The sequence below is a fragment of the Orcinus orca genome, chromosome 8 (assembly GCF_937001465.1).
Source record: "Orcinus orca chromosome 8, mOrcOrc1.1, whole genome shotgun sequence".
Classification (NCBI taxonomy): domain Eukaryota; kingdom Metazoa; phylum Chordata; class Mammalia; order Artiodactyla; family Delphinidae; genus Orcinus; species Orcinus orca.
In genome coordinates this window covers 49,804,251-49,827,475 of record NC_064566.1, presented here as the reverse complement: position 1 = coordinate 49,827,475, position 23,225 = coordinate 49,804,251, and the positions used below count along the sequence as shown (strand labels likewise).

Genomic DNA, 23,225 nt, shown 5'->3' with positions numbered 1-23,225 from the left:
CAAAAGCTTGTTCCTTGGCCACTTGGCCTTCTCTCTGGGAGAATTCTTTGGGCTCCACCCCTCTGATAAGTTTCCCTTTCTGTTTTCCTGTGCATGGTGAATAGCCTAAAGCAAAAAGCCTGTCCCATTTCTTTGATATCTATGAGGCTTGCATAGCAAAGTTTAGTGGAGGCATTTTTCCAGAAAACTTAAAGCTCTGACATTTGTCTTACTGACATTGACCTCTGCTCTTCCCAGTAAAAAGTATTCCTCATCTGTCAGTCAGCCCATATGTACTCAGCACCTGCTGTATTCCTAGCTTTCAGCTCACAAAGAGCGGTCAGTTATAAATGATGCACCTGTATCCGTGAGTACTGTAGGAATTCCTGAGAAGGAGAGGGGAGACGTGACTTGCAGTGGTTCTGCTTGGCTTCCTGCCAGAGATGAGACTTGAGTGCCGTCTTAAAGGATGGGCTGGATTTCCCCAGGACTAGTGTTTTCCAAAGCATGTTCCGTGCACCTGTACTTATCCCAGGGGCTCAGTGGGGGAAAGAAGAGGTTTGTGGTCAGATAGGTTTAGGAAATAATGCGTATTTATACCTTCTTTAGAAAATGTTCAGTTTGGTTTAACCCAGTATTTCTCAAACATTTAGCCCAAGTACCCTGTTTATTTTTATCCAATGGAATACACTTAGGTAAATTACTACTCTGTGCTGAGGGCAAAGAGAGTCACAACAGTCCAGATTGTGGGTGGGTAGGGAAGATGGCTCTTTCAGGAGTCTGTGAGGAGATTAGCATCTATAAAAGACTTTGTAGGTGTCCCTAGTCACAGACCAGCTACCCAAAGTGCTTCCTGTGGGGGGTTCACTTGGAAGAAGCCTTTGTAATCCCGTGGGAGCTGGAGGGAGCTACTCTCATGGTCTTGCCTAGGATGCTTCTTGTGCTTTGCAGGATGTCTGGCACTGGAGGATTCTAGAGTCTGCCCTGCCCTCCAGAAAGTTGATTGAAACTTAGAGATTCGGGTTCTGAAGAACAGGAGGCTTTTCAATCAGTGTCTTCAGCCGTAGCCTAGATAGAAAAGTCAGCTTTCTAACTTGAAGTAAGGGTAGTCCCTTCCGAAAATGAAACTGCACTTAGCCTGAGGGGCCGGGGTCAAGGGGCCAGGGCAGTGTGAGAGCGCCCCCTGCTGCCTCCCTGCCCTCATTGCTCTCCACACTTGGCTTGCCTTTCCACTTAAACAAACACAAGCACCGCAAAGGCCACAGATGGAGAGTGATTGTCCCTTGGCCTGGCCTCTTGGAGGCCACCTCAGCCTTCAGTGTGTGGTGAACTTCGCCCTGTCACTTCAGAGCCTCGTTCCCTCCTGTTCTTTCAGTTTTTAGATCTGTTTTTCCCTTTCCATAGTCCTCTCTGACTCGTACTCTAGCCACATTCACAGGCATCCTGACGTTTTACACTTGAGCCGTTGAAGGCTATCAGTCCTGGCTTGCCAGTCATCTGTGCTGCCTCCATCGCCTCTCGACCCCCTTCCCACAGAGCTTTTTGATATTCACAAATGCCATCTTTTCCAGGAGGACCTCATGCCTCAAGTCCCCACTTCTCAACCACGACACAGTTCCTTCTGGCTAAATGGTGTCTTGGTATCTTCTCCCCTGCCTCCAATGTCTGGTCTGGTTCTCCCCCGGATCCAGCACAGATCCAACCTGAAGGGATGGGAAGGTGGTATGTAATGCGGTAGCAAGGAGGGAAGGATTGCTAAGTACTCTGGTTCTAATACTTGCTCTTTTTCTAGCCATGGCACTGACGAAGGGCAGCAGATTCTGCAGCAGCCGGTGCCAGAGAGACTGGAATTTGTGTGCAGTTTTCTGCAGAGTAAGCACTTTTCTTATCTAGCTGGGAAGGAGCTGCTTCCTCAGCTCCTGGGACTTGGGTATCTGGACCTGGAAGAACCAGGTCCCAGGTATCTGGGGGAGCAAAGGCTTGAGGCTGCCCACTCTGTACCACCAAGATGAGTACAACTGGGGCGGCTTCCCTGGGCCTGGTGATGCCTGCACCAGTTGGGGAGGAGTGTCTCTGCAGTCCCAGAGCCCATTTCGGGATCCAGGTAGAGCCAGAGGGTCGGTTTTGGGGACTCATCATCTTGGGCTCCCATTCCTCCCACTGCAAGGAGACAGAAGGATCCATGTTACCCTCTTCCCCTTGCAAGAAAAACATTTTCCCCTGATAACATTGAATTAGTTGCTTAGGTGATAGGTATAGGGGCACAGGCAGGTTAAGGTTGAAATCTTGGCCCTTCTACTCTACTGTTTGTGTGACCTTTCTGGACATGGGTTCCCTGTCTTTAAAATGAAGATCATAGTAATTGCTCTTAAGGTTGATGGATAGAGTAAATAACACATGCGGGATTTCCCCGGTGGTCCAGTGGTTAGGACTCCGCGCTCCCAATGCAGGGGACCTGGGTTCGATCCCTGGTCAGGGAACTAGATCCCGCATGCCGCAACGAAGATCCCGCATGCCGCAGCTAAGACCCGGTGCAGCCAAATAAATAAATGAATGAGTGAATGAATATTAAAAAAAATAACACATGCAAAGCTTCTAGCACAGCACTTGTCAATTCTCCTCCCTCATATAGCTGTGGACAGAGTCCTCATCTTTGACACGGGAGCTATCTACCATCCCCACCTCAAGAGAATTATAAGAAAGGTGATAATGGATTTAGATAAAGCAGGGTGTTAGTAATTGAGCCCTGCCCCTCTGGCAGCATAAGAACCAGGTGTCCCAGCCCTGGTCTGACTCAGCTGCAGGTGGGCTTCCTCTGCAGCCGCAGTTGGAATGAGACTCTTGAGTGACCTGGAATCTCTGGGCTCCTCCTCTGTGGTGCTGAGTGGGAGTTGGTGCGTGGGTAGGTGAGTGCAATGTCAGGCCCCAGAGCTGCTGTGAATTCCAGGCTCCTTTCTTCTTTAACTATCCCTGTAGTCCTTGGACCAATCCAGGATAGAACTAACTTCAGGTGGAAACGTGTATGTTGGGCGAGAGGGGACCTAGGAATAAGGAGCCCTGCATCTCCTGGTCCCACCAGCCATTCTGCTCCTCTGACTGTGAGGTGTTCTGATGATCTCAGAGATGGTCCCCAGGAAATTCACCGTGTTTTCTACATTGTTGTCATTACAGAAAACCGAAAACATCCCTCTTCTCCAGAACGCCTGGTGTCAGTGCAGAAGGTGATGGAGGGATCAGAGCTGGAACTTGCCAAGGTACCCGTGGAATACCAGACTGGTCTGGGGGGAGGGTGGCACCAGAGGGGCCTGCAGAGGGGCCTTTTCTTAACCCAGAAGAAGTGGTGGGGCTTTATTTCTGGGCCTCGTGGAGGTAGGCGGTAGGTCCAGGCAGCTACCTAGTGAGGCAGAGGCTGATTCAGCCAAGGATTTTAGGAGCCCACCTTTATGACAGGGAGGTTGACTAGATCATTACTGTGGCCTCAATGGAGACCTGGCAGGAATCAGGCCTCACCCAGCTGTCGTCACACTTTTCTTTTTAGCTCAGTCCACTTCATTCCCTCTTCTGTTTCTGGGTGCTGGCCTATAGATGATGCCTTAAGCTTCATACCCAGGGTTCCATGAGTCCAGGAATTTAGTTATGCAGGAATTCTGGCACCTGGCTTTTTGCAGAGTGAGCACTGAGTCCTCAATCAAGTGATTCCTGATGCAGTTAAGGGCAGCGGCCTGGGGCTGCTGAATTCTAGGAGCTTTGGAAGGGTCTCAGAATAGCTCAGAGTCCCCAGAGTGGGGCAGGGGTGGGGACCGAGAAGAGAACCCTGCTCAGTGATTGCCTCCTGTTTGGCTTCTAGATGACCATGCTGCTCTTATACCACTCCTCCATGAGCTCCAGAAGTCCCAGGGACTGGGAACAATTTGAATACAAGATTCAGGTAAGGCCTTGTGCCTCCACCCCACCCAGCAGGTCTTGCCTGTGTTTTATCTCATTCCAGTTGTTTTTCTTTAAACAGCGTATGTTGTTCTTTTTAAAAATTATGTTATAGTAGTTATAGCCATTCATTATAGAAAGTCTGGAAGATATTGAAAAGCACAAAGAAGGAAGTACCAGTTGCCAGTAATCTCATTCTCAGCAATAACTGGTAACTTTTAAAGGATATACTTCCAAGTCCTTTTCATGTACGTAAATTTAACTGTACCCTTACCTGAACTGTTTGGATAATACATAGAAATTATTCTTTCTCCGTGTATGTGTTCCCGTATGTACGTGTGTGTGTTTTACACAAACTGTCACTCCATTTCTTCCTCCTTTCCTCTGGTAGGAAGGATTAGTGAGAATGTCTTTGTCCGCCATGACAGTCTAGCTGAGAGCGGTTACGTCCTGTCCCCTGCTCTGCATGGTCCCTAAGTGAAGAGTTGGTGCGTCTGTTTCATTAGAGAGGGAATTGACCTGGTTTCCAGGAACTACCTGCCATATGGGTCCTGATGTTTTCCTTGCTTCCTATATGAGCAGCTGTCCTTTATTTTCCAGAGCAGAAGCAGCTGGGATGCCACAGTGGGTAATGTAGGTGACTGGTGGGGCAGTGTCCAGAGAGCTGTGGCCTTTCACGTGGTGGTAGAAATGTTGAGTCATCCCATCTCGTACTCACTTAGCTCATGGCTCGTCTCTGGGGTTGGGGGTTGTAGTGGCGTGGGAGGCATGGGTGGCTCCTTCCTTTCTTTAACCTTTTCTTTGCTCCAAGCTGATCATAGACCTGGTAGAAACAGATTCTAAAGGAATAAGGAACTACAGAGATGGCCAGGAAAATCAGATAAACTCTGTAGCTTTGGAATTCAAACAGAGAAGGCAAGATTATACCTGCTGGTGGCTAAGCTTTGGATGAGCCCTGGAGGAGTTCTCACTCAGACAAAGAACAACAGTGAGGTCAGCTGGAAGAGGCCAACAGGGTTATGTATGAAAGCTTTCTGACTGCATTACTTTGCTTGCCCATTCTCATCTCATGGTCAGGAGCAAAGTCAGTTTGGACCTCTGTCTCACCCTGGGTACGTCTTTAGGGGAGAAGAGGGGCTGGGGACAAGTAGGGTGACCATGTCTCTGGTGGAGTGTTCTTGGCTGGACCGTGGGTCTTCAGGTCTGAGAGGAAGAATGGGCTCCAGCAGGCTCCTAGGGCTGGCACGGCCAGGATGGTGCCCTCCATCCCTTCGGGCCTCCCGAACACCTAAATGATGCTCTTTCTCTGTCTGTGGTCCAGGCTGAGTTAGCTGTCATTCTCAAATTTGTGCTGGACCATGAGGATGGGCTAAACCTGAATGAGGACTCAGAGAACTTCTTACAGAAAGGTAAGTTGGGATCATTCCCAAGGATCCTCTCTTTTCTGAGCTGGGGAGTGCTAGGATGCTGAGTTGTCAGGAAGTGCAGTGGGGATTTGCCCCAACACAAGTCACAGAGTTGGTGCTTAGGAAACGTGTGTAAGGGGGTAAGTTGATTTCTGGGCCATCTTGCCATCATCCCAGTTCCCACAGAGCTCCTTCTTGCGCCTGGCAGCAGCTAAGCAGAACATTTATAAGTGATCATGTCTGCTGTGGGTTCTCCTTGATTACCCGCCCCCGCTCCCCTCACACACACACACTTCTTTTTTTGTTTTTTGTAGTTTAAATAGTCATTACTCTAGGTTTATAAGCTGGGAGTACACAGTCTTAGAAAATTGTTTTTCCTACATAATGCCCGTGTTCTAGGTGGGAAGGCAGATACATAAACCAGAATGTATGATAAGGAATAAGTGCTAGAACAGGGAGATATCGAATCTACCAAGTGTCTTGCTGGAAGTACATCAGAGAGAGTGAGAGTGCTGCCTGTTTGGAAGAGCCGTCTGACAGCAACAGGGTGTAAGGTGTGGGTCTAGGCACGTTCATCCAGCCACTGAATTGGATGTTCCTTGTGTTCAGGTTCCTCGTCAGCCCTTCAGGTGGAGATGTTGCAGATGTGAGTCTAGAATGCAGGAGAGGGCTCTGGGCCAGGCTGTGGGCTTGCAAGTCTGTGTATGGATGGCCATTGAAGCCTTGGGCACCGTGGGCAGAGCACACGGGCCCCATCAGAGCTCTGGGGCTTGGAGGGCAGGTGGGAGAGGGAGGCGGGAGGAGCAGGTGAGGGAGACCGAGACCCGGTGTTAGAAGTAGGAGGGCCATGCGAAGGTCACCGTGGGAACCAGGGGAAGAGGAGGTTTTGAGAAAGAAGTCATGCTGGCAGTGCACGATTTCAGAATGGAGGGCTTCAGCAAGGAGGCTGGTGGTTCTGACTCGAGAGGTCATTGGGGCTGAGAGGAGATCTGCTCAGGGTTGGCTTGAGGGAAAAGCGTGAGCACTTGGTCCAGTCTCTGAGCACGGGGGACACAGTCACTTCACTGCGCTCTTTGAGTGCTGGGGATCTGTGGAAGCAGAAGCCCCTTGCTTGATTTGGCTTAGGGCACTGACCTCTGGGTAACCCAGACACCAGGCTTCACGTTCTGCCCAAGCGCCTCCCTCTGCAGCTTACCTATAAGTGTCTGGATTCATTCCCACTAAGGCGAGTTCTCAAATTGCATAAAGATGCAAATCTGTCCACCCTCTTACTAACCTCTCTTTGGCTTGTTTACTCCTTCCCCTCTAGCTCCTGTCCCTTCCCCCTGTTCCAGCACCATCTCTGAAGAGCTCTCCCCACCCAGCCACCAGGCCAAGAGGGAGGTTCGCTTCCTAGAGCTACAGAAAGTCGCCTCTTCCAGTGGGAACAAGTATGTGCTGGGCCTCTTCTCCTGGGATGGGGCCTCAACATCCAGTCCTCAGATCCCTGCATCCTAGAGGCTAAGCTGTTGACCAGCCCCTTATGTCATCAAGAGTGCTTGGAGTATCTTGTAGATCTGGGATGCCCTCCCCTGCCCCAGTACTAATGGGGGAATTGGTTGGGATCTGTCCTCGGCAGAAGGCCTTTCAAAGGCTGTTCTTTGTTTATGGAATTTCTTGCTTCCCTGGAGACTGTGCTAAAGTCCGTTCTCCTAGTGCAGCTCTGTAGAGGCAAAGGGAATGCACTCCTTTTGCAGCGATGGGGGCGGGGGAGGGCATAGAGAAATTAAGGCTTGGAGGAAGAAGAAAAGCTTTCTCAGGGTCATGTCATAAGGCACGAGGTAGCACTGCAGACAGACCCCAGGTGTTTGGGCCCCGCAGCCGGTGCTCACAACCATAGGGCCGGGCTCCCCCAGCCCCGCCTGTGGTCGGTAGCTTCAGCCCTCACGTCGGTTTCTGACCATGGCATCTGGACCATCTCCTTCCTCAGCTTCCTCCCAGGTTCTCCAGCCTCCCCCATGGGTGACATTCTGCAGACCCCACAATTCCAGATGAGGCGGCTGAAGAAGCAGCTTGCAGATGAGAGAAATAATCGAGACGAGCTGGAGCTGGAGTTGGCCGAGAACCGCAAGCTCCTCACAGAGAAGGGTAGGTGGCCTGCCGCTGGCAGATGTGTGTTAACGGGCAGCATTTGGGATTTTCATCCGGGGAAGTGCTGGGCTTGTCTGAGGCGTGGCCCCTCTGTCTTCTGTGTTGTCGCCTCTGCTGGCCCGGATGCTTAGAGCTCAGCCCTGGGCCTGTCAGGCTGACCTCCTGGAAGCTGGTTCTGTCCTTGCCACCCTCCTTCCTTTCCCCGGGATTGGACGCCTCTTCCTTCCTCCCCCTCCTCCCCTTAGTCCTGTGCTAACTCTCCTCTGTCCTCCCCTCCTCTGGGGCAGATGCGCAGATAGCCGTGATGCAGCAGCGCATCGACCGCCTGGCTCTGCTGCACGAGAAGCAGGCAGCCAGTCCGCTGGAGCCCAGGGAGCTTGAGGAGCTCCGTGGCAAGAATGAGAGGTACAGTGCTCCCTACCGTCCTTCCCACTCCCGGGGCAGGGGAGATATGCTCTTTCCTCACTGCTCCCCTCCCTTGCAGCCTCACCATACGGCTCCACGAAACTCTGAGGCAGTGCCAGGACCTGAAGACAGAGAAGAGCCAGATGGATCGCAAAATTAACCAGCTTTCTGAAGAGAATGGGGACCTTTCCTTTAAGGTGAGTGTTGAGGTTTCTGGCCCCCACCTGGAAGCCCCTTTGCTTGAATTGGTCTGGAAAATTCCCCCAAAGAGTGTTGAGGAGAATGTCCTCATTCCGTAATTGGCTGCTGCCAGGGACCGGCTGGTGGCCCTAAGTTTTGATTTGTAGTCCTGAGTCAGAGACGTGAATAGTTGCGATTGGTTTGAGGAAGGTTGGAAGGCTAATGGGAGCTGTCCAGGCCCTGGAGCTCAGGGGTCAGATAGCAGTGGTGTTGGCAGTTTTGACCCTGGGTGATGGGCGTTCCCTCTTGTCTGTCTCAGCTGCGGGAGTTTGCCAGTCACCTGCAGCAACTACAGGGGGCCCTCAATGAACTGACAGAAGAGCACAGCAAGGCCACTCGGGAGTGGGTGGAGAAGCAGACCCATCTGGAGAAGGAGCTCGGCACAGCCCTGCAGGACAAGGTAACCCTCTGCTTGGGGAAGTCAGGGCCACAGTCTTGACCACACACTCAAAGCTGAATTCCGTTTACCGCTCTATTCTTTGGGGCCTTTGGGAATTATGCTGCCTACTTTTCAAGGCTTAATAGTGTGCTGTAATGGGCTTCAGGCCAGTACACCTATGAATCCTGTCTCTGCTGTTTACAAGGTGTGGCTCTTGGACAAGTTACTTGACTTTCTTTCTAGGCATCCTTTTCCTAAAATGGGAAAAAGAATGGGTAGCTGCCTCATTATCCGTCGTAAGATAATGCATATGGAGCACTGAACACACATTGTCTGGTGCAAAGTGAGCTCTCAGTGAATTAGTTACTGTTATTTATTATTGCTAATAAGAATCCAGCTCTGCCACTTATTAATAACCATGTAGCCCGGGGGCAAAGCACTTTACTTCTGAGCTTCAGATTCTTACCCTGTAGAAAAAAAAAAAGGGATGGTAGTAGCTACCTCCCAGATCTGTTGGGTAGGTTAGAAATTCAGAGAGGTACCCAGCACAGTGCCTGGCCTATTGTAGGTACTTAGTGAACAGTGGTGTAAAGTGGGGCAGGGGACCAGGGGATGCTGCTGCTGTTGATGCTCAGACTGTTGGGATATTTTTAAGCTGATGGGTTTTTGGATTATCTGAGAGTCAAGACATGAGTGAGGAAGGGCATACAGTGAGGAAATCTGGAGTAAACTCAGCAGCCTTGGAGAAGAAATGAGCAGGTCACTTGACTTAACTGAGCCCTGGTACCAGGGCTAGAGAGTCAGGTCTCTCATGGTCCCAGGTCCTTGATTTCTGCAAGTTTTCCCCTACCTAGGTCAGGGCAAAAGGAGATCTTGGTAATAAGGTAATAGGGTCTTATGTTTTGTTGATGTTCAAAAGGGTTTGTGTGGTAATCCGGTGCCTGTTCCACTTCTGTTAACATGGGGCTCTTGTATACTCCCAGAAATGCCTTGAAGAGAAGAATGAAATCCTTCAGGGAAAACTTTCACAGCTGGAAGAACATTTGGCCCAGCTGCGGGAGAACCCACCCCGGGAGAAGGGCGAGGTGCTGGGTGATGTCTTGCAGGTAGGATCTCAGGGGCAGGGGTGAGACCTGTGTGCTGGGATTGCTGCAGACCCACGTTCGCCGTGTTCAGGTTCCTGGCGGTCCTCAATCCCCAGAGGGGCCGGGGGACCGAGGAGTCGTGCTGAGCCCCATTTGTCTCTTTATCTCACCAGCTGGAGACTCTCAAACAAGAGGCAGCCACTCTCGCTGCAGACAACACCCAGCTCCAAGCCAGAGTGGAGGTGCTGGAGACTGAGCTGGGCCAGCGGGAAGCCAAGTTGCTTGCCGAGCGGAGCCACTTTGAAGAAGAAAAGCAGCAGTTGGCCAGCCTGATTGCCGAGCTGCAGGGCTCCCTGTCCAACCTTGGCCAGGCCAAGGAAGAGCTGGAGCAGGCCTCTCAGGCTCAAGGGGCCCGGCTGTCTGCCCAGGTGGCCACGATGACCTCCGAGCTCGCCACCCTCAATGCCACCGTCCAGCAGCGGGATCAAGAACTGGCTGGCCTGAAGCAGCAGGCCCAAACAGAGCAGGCGCAGCTCGCGCAGACCCTCCAGCGGCAGGAACAGGCCTCCCAGAGCCTCCGCCAGCAGGTGGAGCAGCTGAGCAGCAGCCTGGAGCAGAAGGAACAGCAGTTGGAAGAGGCCACCAAGGAGCAGAAGGCCACCCGGCGAGACCACGCCCAGCAGCTGGCCGCTGCGGCTGAGGAGCGGGAGGCCTCTTTACGGGAGAGGGATGCGGCCCTCCAGCAGCTGGAGGCACTGGGGAAGGAGAAGGCCGCCGAGCTGGAAGTCCTGCAACAGCAGCTTCAGGCTGCTAGTGAAGCCCGGGACAGTGCCCAGACCTCGGTGACACAGGCCCGGCGGGAGAAGGCAGAGCTGAGCCAGAAGGTGGAGGAGCTCCATGCCCGTGCTGAGGCAGCCCACCAGGAGCGGTGTGAGGCGCAGGCCCAGGTGGCAGAGCTGAAGGCCCAGCTGAGGTCTGAGCAGCAAAAAGCAACCGAGAGAGAAACGGTGGCCCAGGAGAAGGCCCAGCTCCAGGAGCAGGTCCGGGCCCTTGAGGAGTCCTTGAAGGTCACCAAGGGCAGCCTGGAAGAGGAGAAGCACAGGGCTGCAGACATCCTGGAAGAGCAGCAGCGATGCATCTCCAGGCTGGAGGCGGAGGCCCGGAGCCTGGTGGAGCAGCACGAGCAGGAACAGCAGGAGCTGGAAGAAGAGAAGGCTGGGCGCAGGGGGCTGGAGGCCCGACTGCAGCAGCTCGGGGAGGCCCATCAGGCCAAGACAGAAGCCCTGCGGCAGGAGCTGGCTGAGGCCATCGCCTCCCAGCGCGAGGCTGAGACTGAGTGTGAGCAGCTTGCCAAGGAGGTGGCCACCTGGCGTGAGCGGTACGAGGACAGCCAGCAGGAGGAGGCACAGTACGGAGCCATATTCCAGGAACAGCTGATGACCCTGAAGGAGGAATGCGAAAAGGCCCGCCAGGAGCTGCAGGAGGCAAAGGAGAAGGTGGCAGGGATAGAGGCCCACAGCGAGCTCCAGATCGGCCGGCAGCAGAGTGAGCTTGCTCAGCTCCACGCCAGCCTGGCCAGGGCCCTGCAGCAGGTCCAGGAGAAGGAGGTCAGGGCCCAGAAGCTCGCAGACGACCTGTCCGCTCTGCAGGAGAAGATGGCTGCCACCAGCAAGGAGGTGGTCCGCCTGGAGGCCTTGGTGCGCAAGGCGGGTGAGCAGCATGAAACGGCCTCCCAGGAGCTACTCAAGGAGCCGCCCAGGGCAGGAGACAGAGAGTCGGAGTGGCTGAAAGAGCATCAGGGACGCCCGTTCTGCAGCACGCAGGCTGCACTGCAGGCCATGGAGCGTGAGGCAGAGCAAATGGGCAGTGAGCTGGAGAGGCTGCGCGCCGCGCTGATGGAGAGCCAGGGGCAGCAGCAGGAGGAGCGTGGACAGCAGGAGAGGGAGGTGGCGCGGCTGACCCAGGAGCGGGGCCGGGCCCAAGCCGACCTTGCCCTGGAGAAGGCCGCCAAGGCCGAGCTTGAGATGCGGCTGCAGAATGCCCTCAACGAGCAGCGTGTGGAGTTTGCTGCCTTGCAGGAGGCACTGGCCCGCGCCCTGATGGAAAAGGAGGGGAAGGATCAGGAGCTGGCCAAGCTTCGTGGGCAGGAGGCAGCCCAGGGGGCAGAGCTGAAGGAGCTTCAGCAGACTGTGGAGCGGCTGAAGGAACAGCTGGCCGGGAAAGAGGAGGAGTGCCCACAGTCTCTAGGGACGGCCAGCCGAGAAGACGCTTCCGGGTCGGGAGCCCAGTCTGAGGCTACCGGAAAGACGGAGCAAACAGGCCCGGAGCTGGAGGCTCTGCGGGCAGAGGTGAGCAGGCTGGAGCAACAGGTCTGCGAGTATCAGGAGAAGTCCTCCAGCCTGGAGCGCAGCCTCGAGGCTGAGCGCGCCTCCCACGCGGAGCAGGCCAGTGCTCTGGAGACTTTGCGGGGCCAGTTAGAGCAGAAGGCCCAGGAACTGGGGAGCGGTCAGGACACCTTAGCCTCAGCCCAGAGGGAGCTGGCCACCCTCCGCGCCAAGGCCCAAGAGCATGGCAAGGCTGAGGATGGGTGGAAGGCACAGGTGGCCCGGAGTCAGCAGGAGGCTGAGAGGAAAAACAGCCTCATCAGCAGCTTGGAGGAGGAGGTGTCCATCCTGAACCGCCAGGTGCTGGAGAAGGAAGGCGAGAGCAAGGAGTTGAAGCGGCTGGTTATTGCCGAGTCAGAGAAGAGTCAGAAGCTGGAAGAGAGGCTGCGTCTGCTCCAGGCAGAGACGGCCAGCAGCAGCGCCAGGGCCGCGGAACGCAGTTCCGCTCTGCGGGAGGAGGTCCAGACCCTCCGGGAGGAGGCAGAGAAGCAGCGGGTGGCTTCCGAGAGCCTGAGGCAGGAGCTGGCCTCGCAGGCAGAGCGAGCAGAAGAGCTGGGCCAAGAGTTGAAGGCTTGGCAGGAGAAGTTCTTCCAGAAGGAGCAGGCCCTCTCTGCCCTGCAGCTTGAGCACACCAGCACGCAGGCCCTGGTGAGCGAGCTGCTGCCCGCTAAGCACCTGTGCCAGCAGCTGCAGGCTGAGCAGGCAGCCACTGAGAAACGCCATCGAGAGGAGCTGGAGCAGAGCAAGCAGGCAGCCGGTGGGCTGCGCGCAGAGCTGCTGCGGGCCCAGCGCGAGCTCGGGGAGCTGGTGCCCCTGCGGCAGAAGGTGGCAGAGCAGGAGCGAGCAGCCCAGCAGCTGCGGGCAGAGAAGGCCAGCTATGCAGAGCAGCTGAGCATGCTGAAGAAGGCTCATGGCCTGCTGGCGGAGGAGAACCGGGGGCTGGGCGAGCGGGCCAACCTCGGCCGGCAGTTCCTGGAAGTGGAGCTGGACCAGGCCCGGGAGAAGTACGGCCAAGAGCTGGCAGCTGTGCGTGCTGAGGCTGAGACCCGTCTGGCCGAGATGCAGCGGGAGGCACAGAGTTCTGCCCGGGAGCTGGAGGTGATGACTGCCAAGTACGAGGGTGCCAAGGCCAAGGTCCTGGAGGAGAGGCAGCGTTTCCAGGAGGAGAGGCAGAAACTCACAGCCCAGGTGAGGCATCCAGCTCAAGTACGCCCCCAGAGAGCAGCCCTGTGGGAGGGGGGGACGTTGTCTCTCTGCATTCCTGGGCCTCCGGCTCCCACATGATTAGAGTGTCTTGTCTTCCCACACTCACTGGGTGGCAGAGGAAGAGAGGTGACTGGTAGAGTTCAAGTCTGTTGCCCCCACCCCGTTGGCCTACAGAAAATACCAATAGCCTCCTCTTCTCCGAAGCCTCTGTCCCTGGAGAGTCAGGCTGCAAAGGCCATCAGCCCGTTGAGGCACAGTGTCGTGAGGAGGCGCACTTGCAGTGGAGGCCCTGAGAGCCACCGGCGACTAGAATGACCCGAGCTAGCATTTACAAAAATTTTTAGACGTCTAGTTCCATGGGAAGATTAGAGCCTCGGTGAGGTCAGCCTGGCACCAGGGCCAGTGCCTCTTTGGCCCCCATCTCATGCTGTCTCCGTTGCTCCTCCCCACGCACAGGTGGAGCAGCTAGAGTTATTTCAGAGAGAGCAAACTAAGCAGGTAATGCCTGAGGTCCTCGCTAAATGCTGGCTGCTTAAGCGGTGACTGGTCTCGGTGCATGACCCCGGCTGCAGCTTGCCTCCGCTGGCTCCTGTTGTGAACTGTTTGTGAAGGGGGCAGGGTCAAGCCGTGGAACCCAGGCCCAGGCCGCCCCAGAGTGCAGTGTGCTAGGCCCTCTCTCAGGCCTCATCCCACCCATCCCAGGTCGGCCTCTCCACTTTTCTGTGCTTTCATCGCTTGTCAGGGATGAGGGGTAGGGTAGGCTTCATCTTTCCCATACCAGATCCAGCGACAGACTGCTCTTGGGATTCCTGAACCTCCAAGACCTACTCCAAGTTTGGGTACTCAACTGTGGGGACTCGCAGGATGCCCATGGGCCTTGTTTAACACAGGCCCCTTCTTTCCCACAGAAACCAGAAAGATGATGTGCAGGAGGTCCCCATAGATTAGGGGGGTTGTGAGCTCAGGACGCCTGCCCATCACTCTCTGGGGTTTTAACCCCGAGCATGGAGTAGTGATGTCTGGGAGCAAGAAGGCCAAGGTTGAGAGGAGCAGGAGGGGCTCCCACAAGTCAGAGGAGGGGAGGTCTGGCTGCCGTGCCCTCACAAGGATCTCTGCTGCCCTAGATGTCAAAGCTATCGAACTGGTATTTAGTGGGAGCACGCTTTCCACCACTCCTCCTACCCTGTCACCTTGGGCCTGCTGAGGAGTCGGCCCTTCTCTCCTCCCATCATCTCCTCCGAGGAGCCTGAGATGATGGGGAAGCTCAAACTGAATAGCAAACAGTTAGCAATGGAGCCCTTGCCTCTCACCTTTGCTGATCATGCTTGAGCTCCTGGAATGCCTGGGGGAGCCAGGAGTGTTTGTGGCTGTTATGCTCCCTCTCGTCCCCTCCCTCCCTTCGCTCTTCCTCTCTGTGGGAGTGGGGTGGGCTTGGAGTACATGTGCTGCCCCTGCCCTCCTCTTCCAGCAGCCTGACCCCCAGTGCTAATCACAGCAGCCACACCGCTAGCACCAACCCTAACGGCTTGTGGATATTGGGAAGAGGTCCGAGCATCTGGCTTTTCCTCTGGCCGTATCTGGGAGGAGGGGGGATGGGCACTCACTGAGTACGTCTGCTGGAGTGGTAGACTGGGTCCCCTGGTCCTGTCTGGCCCGGGAAGGTTGGGGCTGGAGCGGCAGCAGCGGCAGTAGGACGTGGTGGGGTGTCGGCTCCTGAGTCAGCTGTGCTGTCTCTGTCTCTGCAGGTGGGGGTTGGAGGCGAGCACAGGCAGGTGGCTCTGGCAGCACTTGAGTTGGGTCACATCACTCAATGTCCTGCTGACCAGCCTGGGCAGCAGGCCGTTCCCTAATTAGAGGCCAGAGAAAGGACCTGAGTTTCTTCTTCCAGGAACACTGGGGACTGGTCTGGGGAAAACCGCGTAATTTGTCTGGACATCCAGGGGAAGGCCTCCCTGAGTCTTGTCTTCTCCTTTTCCCTTCCTGCCCCAGGTGGAAGAACTGAGTAAGAAGCTAGCTGACCATGACCAAGCCAGCAAGGTGCAGCAGCAGAAGCTGAAGGTGGGACAGCTGGGGGATGGGCCTGCCCTCTGCTAGCCTCAGGTCAAGCGGGGAGGGAAGGTGCTAAGCCCCTGGGTTGGGGCACCCTGGGGCCTGGCAGCCTCAGGAGCCCCGCCTGTGCCTCTGGGAGCTCTCAAGGGAAGACTGGAGTGGCCCCCAACCCCCATACCTTCACTGTCTGCTACAGTAGCCACTAGCCATGTGTGGTTATTTAAATTGAAATGAAATTTAAAATTCAGTTTCTCAGTTGCGCTAGCCACAGTTCCACTAGCCACAGTTCCACTGCTCAGTAGCCATGTGTGGCTAGTGGCTGCTGTACTGGACAGGGCAAATCAGAACATTTCCATCACTGCAGAAAGTTCAGTTGGGTTGCGCTGCTAAATCTCAGGGAGGAGCGTCAGTAACGTTTAATATTACAATGCAATTTAATATTCTTAATGCTTTCAGCGATGTCACCTTCTTTGGTTTAATATTTGCTTTTTTGCAGCTCTAGGCGTCACAGCTTTTAGTTAGGGGCAAAGGAATTTGGCACCAGTGGCCCTCGGAGGGTCACAGAGTTGGTGGGAGCTCAGCTTTGTTTCCCCAGCTCACTGCCATGTACTCCACACCATGTCACAATTACGTGATAAACAGATGCTTATTACACTCTTCTTAGGGGCCTTCCTGGTGCTGGGAGATGTGGAGAGGTAAGGCTGGATCTGGATGGCCCTGTCCAGTGCCTGCTACAGACGTAGTATTTGCTGGTGTTGTAGGTGGACAGAGAATCCGCCACAGGCCCTGCTCCCCAGGAGTCTATGGTCTGGATAGGAGGCAGTGCCGGCATCATAAATGAGCCCACACAGGCTTTGGAGTCAGGTGGACCAAGGTTCAAGTCTTACTCTGCTGTTTAGTTACTGTGACCCTGGTCAATTTGCTTTCAAGGTCTGAGCTCAGTTTCTTCATCTCTGAAGTGGAGATAGTTAGTTCCTAGAGTGGTTTTGAGCAGAAATGAATTCACGTGTCCTCAGAGAGCACACATGCTGTGTGCCTAGCTCCATGCTCTGCACCCTGGTGTTCCCTGGGGATCAGTGCCCTTCCTCCTCGGGGAGACTGTACTCATGGAGAGAGAGTGAGATGGTTTGTGCCTGGTCTCAAAGAAGCAAAGGCAGGCTGCCAGAACTCTTCCAGAAATGGCATTAGCTGGACAGGAAAAGCTCCTATAGAAGGTGCACTTCGAGGGGTGTGTGGTGTTTTGGTAGGCTGGAGTTGGGAGCGGGTAAAAGGTCTTTTTGTGTGTCCTGAGAGGTTAGGCAGGAGTCTGAAAACATCCATGGAGCCCAGGAGGCTATGGATTCGGGTGGAGCAAACAGACCAGCAGCCCTGATCAGCCCTTGTGCTTTCCAGGCCCAGGGAGGTGAGAGCCAGCAAGAGGCGCAGCGCCTCCAGGCCCAGCTGAATGAGCTGCAGGCCCAGCTGAGCCAGAAGGAGCAGGCGGCTGAGCACTACAAGCTGCAGGTAAGGAGCCTGGTCCTGCCCACCTGCCCTCTTGCCCCACCCTACCCCAGCCCCACCAACACACCTGCCCTCTGCCCACCCAGATGGAGAAGGCCAAGACTCATTATGATGCCAAGAAGCAGCAGAACCAAGAGCTGCAGGAGCAGCTGCGGGGCCTGGAGCAGCTGCAGACAGAGAACAAGGAGCTGCGGGCTGAAGCGGATCGGCTGGGCCGGGAACTGCAGCAGGCCGGGCTGAAGACCAGGGAGGCCGAGCAGACCTGCCGTCACCTCACCGCCCAGGTGCGCAGCCTGGAGGCACAGGTAGGGCCCTGGCTGCACTGACGCCCTCCTCTCCTCAGCCATCCCTGCTTAGGCCTCCCTTCACTCTCTCGGCTCTCCTTCCCAGGTTGCCCACGCTGACCAGCAGCTTCGGGACCTGGGCAAGTTCCAGGTGGCGACTGACGCCTTAAAGAGCCGGGAGCCGCAGGCTAAGCCTCAGCTGGACTTGAGCATTGACAGCCTGGATCTGAGCTGCGAGGAGGGGACCCCACTCACTATCACCAGGTCAGGAGGCACCCTTCCTCCCTCCGTCTGTTGTCCTTTGAGCGCCCCCTGTTTATCAGGCTGTATCCTGGGCACTGGGGCTGTGAGATAAATAAGACGTGAACCCTTTGCCCTCTGGAAGCTTATTCTTAGAGAAGAATAAAGAAAGTATTAGAGGTATTAGACCAGATGTTTGTATATAGCACAGTGGGAGTAAATAAAAATGAGTGGTCAGAAAAGGCATCATGGAGGCTGTCACTCCTGCTCTGAGTCTTGAAAGAAGCCGTAGGGGTGTGTCTGATGGACGGAGGAGAGTGGTTGAGAGCAGAGGCCGAGAAAGAGCCTGGATGGGCTGGAACATGAAGTTGCAAGGGCTTGGGCCCAAGTCCCTGAGGACCGGCTGGACTCCCCACTGAGTGGGGGGTGAGCACATGTGTTGAGGAGCACATGGTCCGGTTTGCATCTTAGAAAGCCTGTCCTGATAGGGGAAAACTGAGAGTTTAATAAAAACAATAAATGTGTTTTTAGAAATGTTCAACACTTATGTGTGTCAGACACTGTTATAAACACCTGAAAAGTATTCATTCATTTATCCCTTAACAACTCTGAGGAAGCGTCTATGATTATCTCCTTTCACAGATGAAATTGGGGCAGAGGGGCAGTCACTTGCCCAAGGTGCCACAGTGGCAGGGCTAGGCTTGAACCTGGGCAGCCTGGCTCGAGTCCTTGTTTGTCTCCACTCTGTGTCTCTCAGAGGCTGTTGTAAGTCTAGGTGAGAAGGGGGCAAGGCAGGCAGGGAGGGGCGTGAGAGTGGAGTATGGTGTGGTTAGGAGAGCTCTCAGGAGACTCACTCGCCGATTGGGTTTGGCAGGAGAGGGAAGAGGTAGGACTGTGCCTGTGTTCGTGGCTGGGGGCTTGGGTGGAGGCCGCCCCTCCCAGCTCCTACTTGCTGAAATAGGAGATACAGGAGGAGGAACAGACAATGGACTTGGTTTGGGACATGTTCGTTAGTTGTGGAATCCATGGGGGAGGTCTGGGGCTGTGGATATATGGGTCTGGGAGCAGGGTTTGGGAATTGCCAGTATTGAGTTCAGAGAGCCATGGAGTGGATAGGCTCACCAGGGATGGAGAACGGATGGAAGGCCAAGGTCAAGAACTCTCCTTGATACCTCTGAGAAATCAGAGAGGGTGGGGTGCTTGACTTAGTCTTCTTGTAATAATAAATGTAGGACTTGGTCGCTTTGGAGCAAAGGGATGGACAAAATGCCTTGTAGCCCCAGGAATGGCACCTCAGCAGATGTTTTCCCCACAGCAAGTTGCCTCGTACCCAGCCAGATGGCACCAGCATCCCTGGAGAGCCAGCCTCGCCCATCTCCCAGCGTCTGCCCCCCAAGGTAGAATCCCTGGAGAGTCTCTACTTCACCCCCATCCCCGCTCGGGGTCAGCCCCCCCTGGAGAGCAGCCTGGACTCCCTGGGGGATGTCTTCCTGGACTCAGGCCGGAAGACCCGCTCCTCTCGTCGGCGCACCACGCAAATCATCAACATCACCATGACCAAGGTCAGGCTGCTGCAAGTGGGGCTGCAGGGTAGCAATGCTTGCTTCCTCTCAAGGGCATCTTTCCATCGGGTCCTCAAAACAGCCTCAAGAAGCAGGCAGGGCTGACCAGTCCATACCCACAGATGGGAAAGCTTAAGGGTGGTGACTTGCTTAGGCCTCTGGTAGAAAGGGGCAGGGCTGGACGTGGCTGCCTGTCCACTGACTCTAAGGCTGCTGTCCTCTCCGTGTACAGCAGTGACCCTGTGCAGGCTTAAGGGAGACAATGTGGAGAAGTTGCAGTCCGGCCCGTGCCTCCCCACACACCCCTGGGTACACCCTTGGGTAGCTGAGATGCGTTGTGGTTGCCCAGTGGGCTGCCTGCCTGGCTGGGGGCTCTGGTCCTTGTTTCCATAGCACTAGGAGGTTGGGGAGGAGAGGAGGGGGGCATCTCTGGTGGGGAGAAGCTGGAGAAGTTCTAAAAGATGGTCAGGGGCCTGGCACACTTGGGTGGAAGGACACTGTGGGATGAACCCAACAAGCTCAGGAGACGTGAGTTCTAGCCCCAGCTCTGCCGCTTCCTTGCTTTGTGCCCTGTGGGCCAGTCACTTCATTCCTTTGCACCTCACTTCTAAAATGGTCTGATGCACTCTGCCTTCCCTCCCTCAAAGCATTGTTAATAGACTCAATGGAAAAATGGACAGAAAAGAGTCTTGACAGCCTCAGTACCTTGTGTGGGATTCTGGCAACAAGGCCCATTTCTTGCAGAAGTGCAGCTAAGGACCCCATGCAAGGCAGTGTGGATACGTGCAGCCATGGGGTCTGAGGCGCTTCGGGAAGGGGAACGGGAGGCTTCTTGATGGGGTGTCAGGGCCCCTATCCCTACTACAACAGGTGCATCCTCTCTTCCAGAAGCTAGATGTGGAGGAGCCAGACAGCGCCAACTCCTCCTTCTATAGCACGCAGTCTGCCCCTGCTTCCCAGGCTGGCCCAAGAGCTGCCTCCTCCACCCAGTCTCTAGCCCGCCTGGGCTCTCCCGACGAAGGCAACTCGGCTCTGCTAAGCCTGCCTGGCTACCGGCCCACCACTCGCAGCTCCGCTCGCCGCTCCCAGGCTGGGGTGTCCAGCGGGGCCCCTCCAGGTGAGGGGATTGTGGGGACTTAACACACCCAAAGATTAGACTGGAAGCAGATCCTGGCACAGGGAAGGGACAAGCTTTTAAAAACCCAAGGCTGGCTTCCTGGCCGCCACCCAGCACCTCACCTGCCTTTCCTCCCTGCAGTCTGAGGGCCTTGCCTGTTGTCACATCAAGGGGCTGTGCTGGGCAATAACACTGATGTCATTCTCAGCCAGGCTATAAACCAGAAAACACATGACGGGCCTGGGATTCCCAGCACAAGAGTGCTGCCCGGCTGCTGTCAGTCGTCCTCCAGGCCCCTTCTCGGGTGGGAAGGGGCTGCCAGAGAGGCCACACTGGCCTGGGAGCTATGCTCAGATTCTTTTCTGAGGCTCTTGCCTTCAGGGACCACTCTGGGTATCGATTCCTGGCCCTCCATTAGTTTCTCTCGGTGTCACAGCCTCTGCATATGACCCCAGGGAGGAAGCAATGAGCCAGTCCCCAGGGTAGGGATGGTCTGTGAGCCCCGAGCCTGTATCTGCAGCACTGAGCAGAGCAGGGCTCTGGGGTGCTAGGCTTGAAGTTCAAGGGCTAGGTGCATGGGAGTGGTGGCAGCAAAGGCTGGTGGGATGCTACCTCCCCCCTCTCCTCCTGGCCTTCCAGCCCCACTTGCTCCAATTTCCTCGCCCTCCACAGGCAGGAACAGCTTCTACATGGGCACTTGCCAGGATGAGCCTGAGCAGCTGGATGACTGGAACCGCATTGCAGAGTTGCAGCAGCGCAATCGAGTGTGCCCCCCGCACTTAAAGACCTGCTACCCTCTGGAGTCCAGGGTGAGCTCTGGGGCCCCCTGCCATGGACCTGCCCCTGTTGGCTCACCTCTTCCTCGTCATCCCACCCCAGTGCCCTGGCCTGCCAAGGAGGGTGACCTGTTTCCAGTCAAATAGCTGGCAGGGAGGGAGCTCAGGGGTGAAGGTCCTGTGGGTGGGCAGGAGCTTGGAGAGGTCTCTTGGGACTGCTCTTTGCAGCCATAGTGGAGGGCGTAGGTGGGGAGCTTTTTGCGATAGGAAGGCTCTAGCTGCTCCACAAGATAGGCCAGTGAAGAGAGTTCTGGGGCGGTCCTGCTCCACCTCCAAACAGCTTGGCTCCACCGACCACTTTTTCTACCCCACGCAGCCTTCCCTGAGCCTGCCTACCATCACAGATGAGGAGATAAAAACCGGTGACCCCCGGGAGACCCTGCGCCGAGCGAGCATGCAGCCAGCCCAGATAGCTGAGGGCGCTGGCATCACCACCCGGCAGCAGCGCAAACGGGTCTCTGCAGAGCCCCACCAGGGCCCTGGCACCCCCGAGGTGGGTGACGTCGGCTCCCATAAGTTGATTAGCGGGGAGGCTCCCGGCTCAGAAGGGGGACGGGTGCTGGTTGGACACGGTCCACTTGTCCTCTGGCTTAACTGTTCTCTTCCCCATAGTCTAAGAAGGCCACCACCTGTTTCCCACGCCCCATGACTCCCCGGGACCGACATGAAGGGCGCAGACAGAGCACTACCGAGGCCCAGAAGAAAGCAGCTCCAGCTGTTGTTAAACAGGTTAGTCAGGGGCTGAAGGGAGACCCTGGAGGGGCCTTGCTGGCCGAGCCCTGGAGCAGCAGGTTGGCCTGGGAGGCCAGTGGCACCCCCAGTTTGACAGCCTCTCCCTACAGGCTGACCGCCGCCAGTCAATGGCCTTCAGCATCCTCAACACACCCAAGAAGCTCGGGAATAGCCTTCTGCGGAGGGCAGCCTCTAAGAAAGCCCCATCCAAGGCCTCCCCCAACCCCCGCAGTGGGACCCGCCGCTCTCCTCGCATCGCCACCACCACAGCCAGTGCCGCCACTGCCGCCGCCATTGCCGCTGCCACTGCCACCCCTCGGGCCAAGGGCAAGGTGGAGGCACTGTCAGGGGAGGGAGAGGGTTCGGCTCTTAGGAATCTGGTAGGAGCATGGGCACCCCCCCCCCCCCCCCGCCAGCCACCCCAGGGGCTGCTTCCAGGCAGGGCTGAGCTAGGCTGCTGGAGGGCGGGGAGGGCGGGGGCTGAGAGCAGGTGCTCCCGGCCTGGTTAGCTGCTCCTTACGGAGGAGAGGACACGCCTCCATTTCTCCCGAGAGCACCCAGAGCTGCTTAGGCACAGCCAGCCACTGGTAACCTGAAGGTAGATTGGGTCCAGGGCCACACCAAGGAGGGGACCCTAGTCTGGGTGTGGGGGGGCACTGGTGCAGCCTGGCACCGAGTCTCTTCCACTTGAGTGACTGTCTCTCTCTCTTCCAGGCAAAGCAATAAAGAGCCGGTACCAGTGAGTGGCCCCACCTGTGTCCTTGATGCTGCCCTCGCCTGGTCCTTTTTGTTCTGTCCCTTTCAGTGCCTTCTCTCAGCTCCCAGGCCAGCAGTGGCCAAACCCCTATAGACAGTGACGCCTGCCCACACCCCGGCCTGGTACCCGGACCTTCGCCAGGTGAACAGGTGTGTCCTCAAGAGTTGGCCCGGAGCCTGGATAGTCTGGGTCCTCTCCCTGCCTCGCCTCCTGATGTTTTCTTAGAGCAGTCACTTCTCCAGCGCCATCACAAGAAGATTTGGGGCTGGCTTTGAGTGGCTGGGTCCTTGGGCCCAGTCAGTCCTCCTCTCAGCCTCTGGATCTAGAAGGGACCGACCATTGGAGGAGCAGGCCCTGGTCCCTGCTGCTCCCGGTGGCTGGGCCGAGCAAGGGCCCTTGCTTTTGAAGTCCAGGACTGGGCATTGACCTAGTGGGAGCACCCCACCCCCAGGTGCTCCCATCCACCCAAGGGCACAGTTGCCCGAAGGATGCTCTTTTCCAGGAGAAACGGGCCCTGTGCCTCAGTGGGGGATGGGGGCGGGGGGGGGCAGCCTTCAGTGGCAGCTCATCCCCTTCCTTCCCCAGATTTCACTGGGGTGGGATTTGGAGTGATGGGAAGGTTTTTAAGGGCCAGGGATGGATCTTTTCTAAATGTTATTACTTGTAAATAAAGTCTATTTTTCTCCCTTGAATGCCGAGACACCTTGATCTGTGTGGGAAAAGTAGGGAAACCTGGGCTTTGTAGAGCAGCGTACCTTTGTCCCTGTGGAGACTCCAGACCCACATACCTTCTCTCAGATCCCTTCTCCTGGCCTTTCTCAGGCCACAGGATCTTCCCACACTCCATTTCTGGCCTCTGCTCCTGAGGAGCATTATGGGCCGGCCTCTTCTCTTCTGAGGGCCTGTGTCCCCTGAATCTGGTTTTGTCTGTAGCTTCTGAGTGGCATTCTCTCTCCTCTTCCCACACTCCCTCCTCAGACAGGCCACGTTCTGTGAGTAGAATGATGGCC

At 55.9% G+C, this 23,225-nt stretch overlaps 2 protein-coding genes across 16 annotated transcripts in view; one reads left to right on the top strand and one right to left on the bottom strand.

Moving 5' to 3' along the window:
* The window catches only part of NUMA1 (nuclear mitotic apparatus protein 1), a 90,960-nt gene extending 68,053 nt beyond the window's left edge, over positions 1-22,907 (top strand). For 7 of the 10 annotated variants that reach the window (XM_049713866.1, XM_049713865.1, XM_049713868.1 and 4 more), the window contains exons 4-26: positions 1,772-1,851; positions 3,151-3,233; positions 3,827-3,907; positions 5,225-5,312; positions 6,619-6,739; positions 7,279-7,436; positions 7,727-7,844; positions 7,924-8,041; positions 8,344-8,484; positions 9,447-9,569; positions 9,722-13,120; positions 13,595-13,636; positions 15,128-15,196; positions 16,580-16,690; positions 16,774-16,992; positions 17,078-17,235; positions 18,527-18,773; positions 19,662-19,890; positions 20,563-20,699; positions 21,043-21,219; positions 21,339-21,455; positions 21,569-21,838; positions 22,173-22,907. In XM_049713866.1, coding sequence (XP_049569823.1) covers positions 1,772-1,851; positions 3,151-3,233; positions 3,827-3,907; positions 5,225-5,312; positions 6,619-6,739; positions 7,279-7,436; positions 7,727-7,844; positions 7,924-8,041; positions 8,344-8,484; positions 9,447-9,569; positions 9,722-13,120; positions 13,595-13,636; positions 15,128-15,196; positions 16,580-16,690; positions 16,774-16,992; positions 17,078-17,235; positions 18,527-18,773; positions 19,662-19,890; positions 20,563-20,699; positions 21,043-21,219; positions 21,339-21,455; positions 21,569-21,838; positions 22,173-22,184 — 6,298 coding nt within the window. In that variant the 3' untranslated portion in view covers positions 22,185-22,907. The remainder of the gene's footprint in view (positions 1-1,771; positions 1,852-3,150; positions 3,234-3,826; positions 3,908-5,224; positions 5,313-6,618; positions 6,740-7,278; positions 7,437-7,726; positions 7,845-7,923; positions 8,042-8,343; positions 8,485-9,446; positions 9,570-9,721; positions 13,121-13,594; positions 13,637-15,127; positions 15,197-16,579; positions 16,691-16,773; positions 16,993-17,077; positions 17,236-18,526; positions 18,774-19,661; positions 19,891-20,562; positions 20,700-21,042; positions 21,220-21,338; positions 21,456-21,568; positions 21,839-22,172) is intronic. The other 3 variants (XM_049713869.1, XM_012536732.3, XM_049713870.1) reach the window with 3 other exon arrangements.
* The window catches only part of IL18BP (interleukin 18 binding protein), a 33,073-nt gene that overhangs the window by 5,499 nt on the left and 4,349 nt on the right, over positions 1-23,225 (bottom strand). For 3 of the 6 annotated variants that reach the window (XM_049713895.1, XM_049713896.1, XM_049713897.1), the window contains 2 exons: positions 23,004-23,205; positions 11,825-14,984 (listed from right to left, as the gene is read on the bottom strand). In XM_049713895.1, coding sequence (XP_049569852.1) covers positions 14,857-14,984; positions 23,004-23,205 — 330 coding nt within the window. In that variant the 3' untranslated portion in view covers positions 11,825-14,856. Of the gene's footprint in view, positions 1-11,824; positions 14,985-23,003; positions 23,206-23,225 lie in introns of those variants that run through there. The other 3 variants (XR_004476791.2, XM_033405595.2, XR_004476792.2) reach the window with 3 other exon arrangements.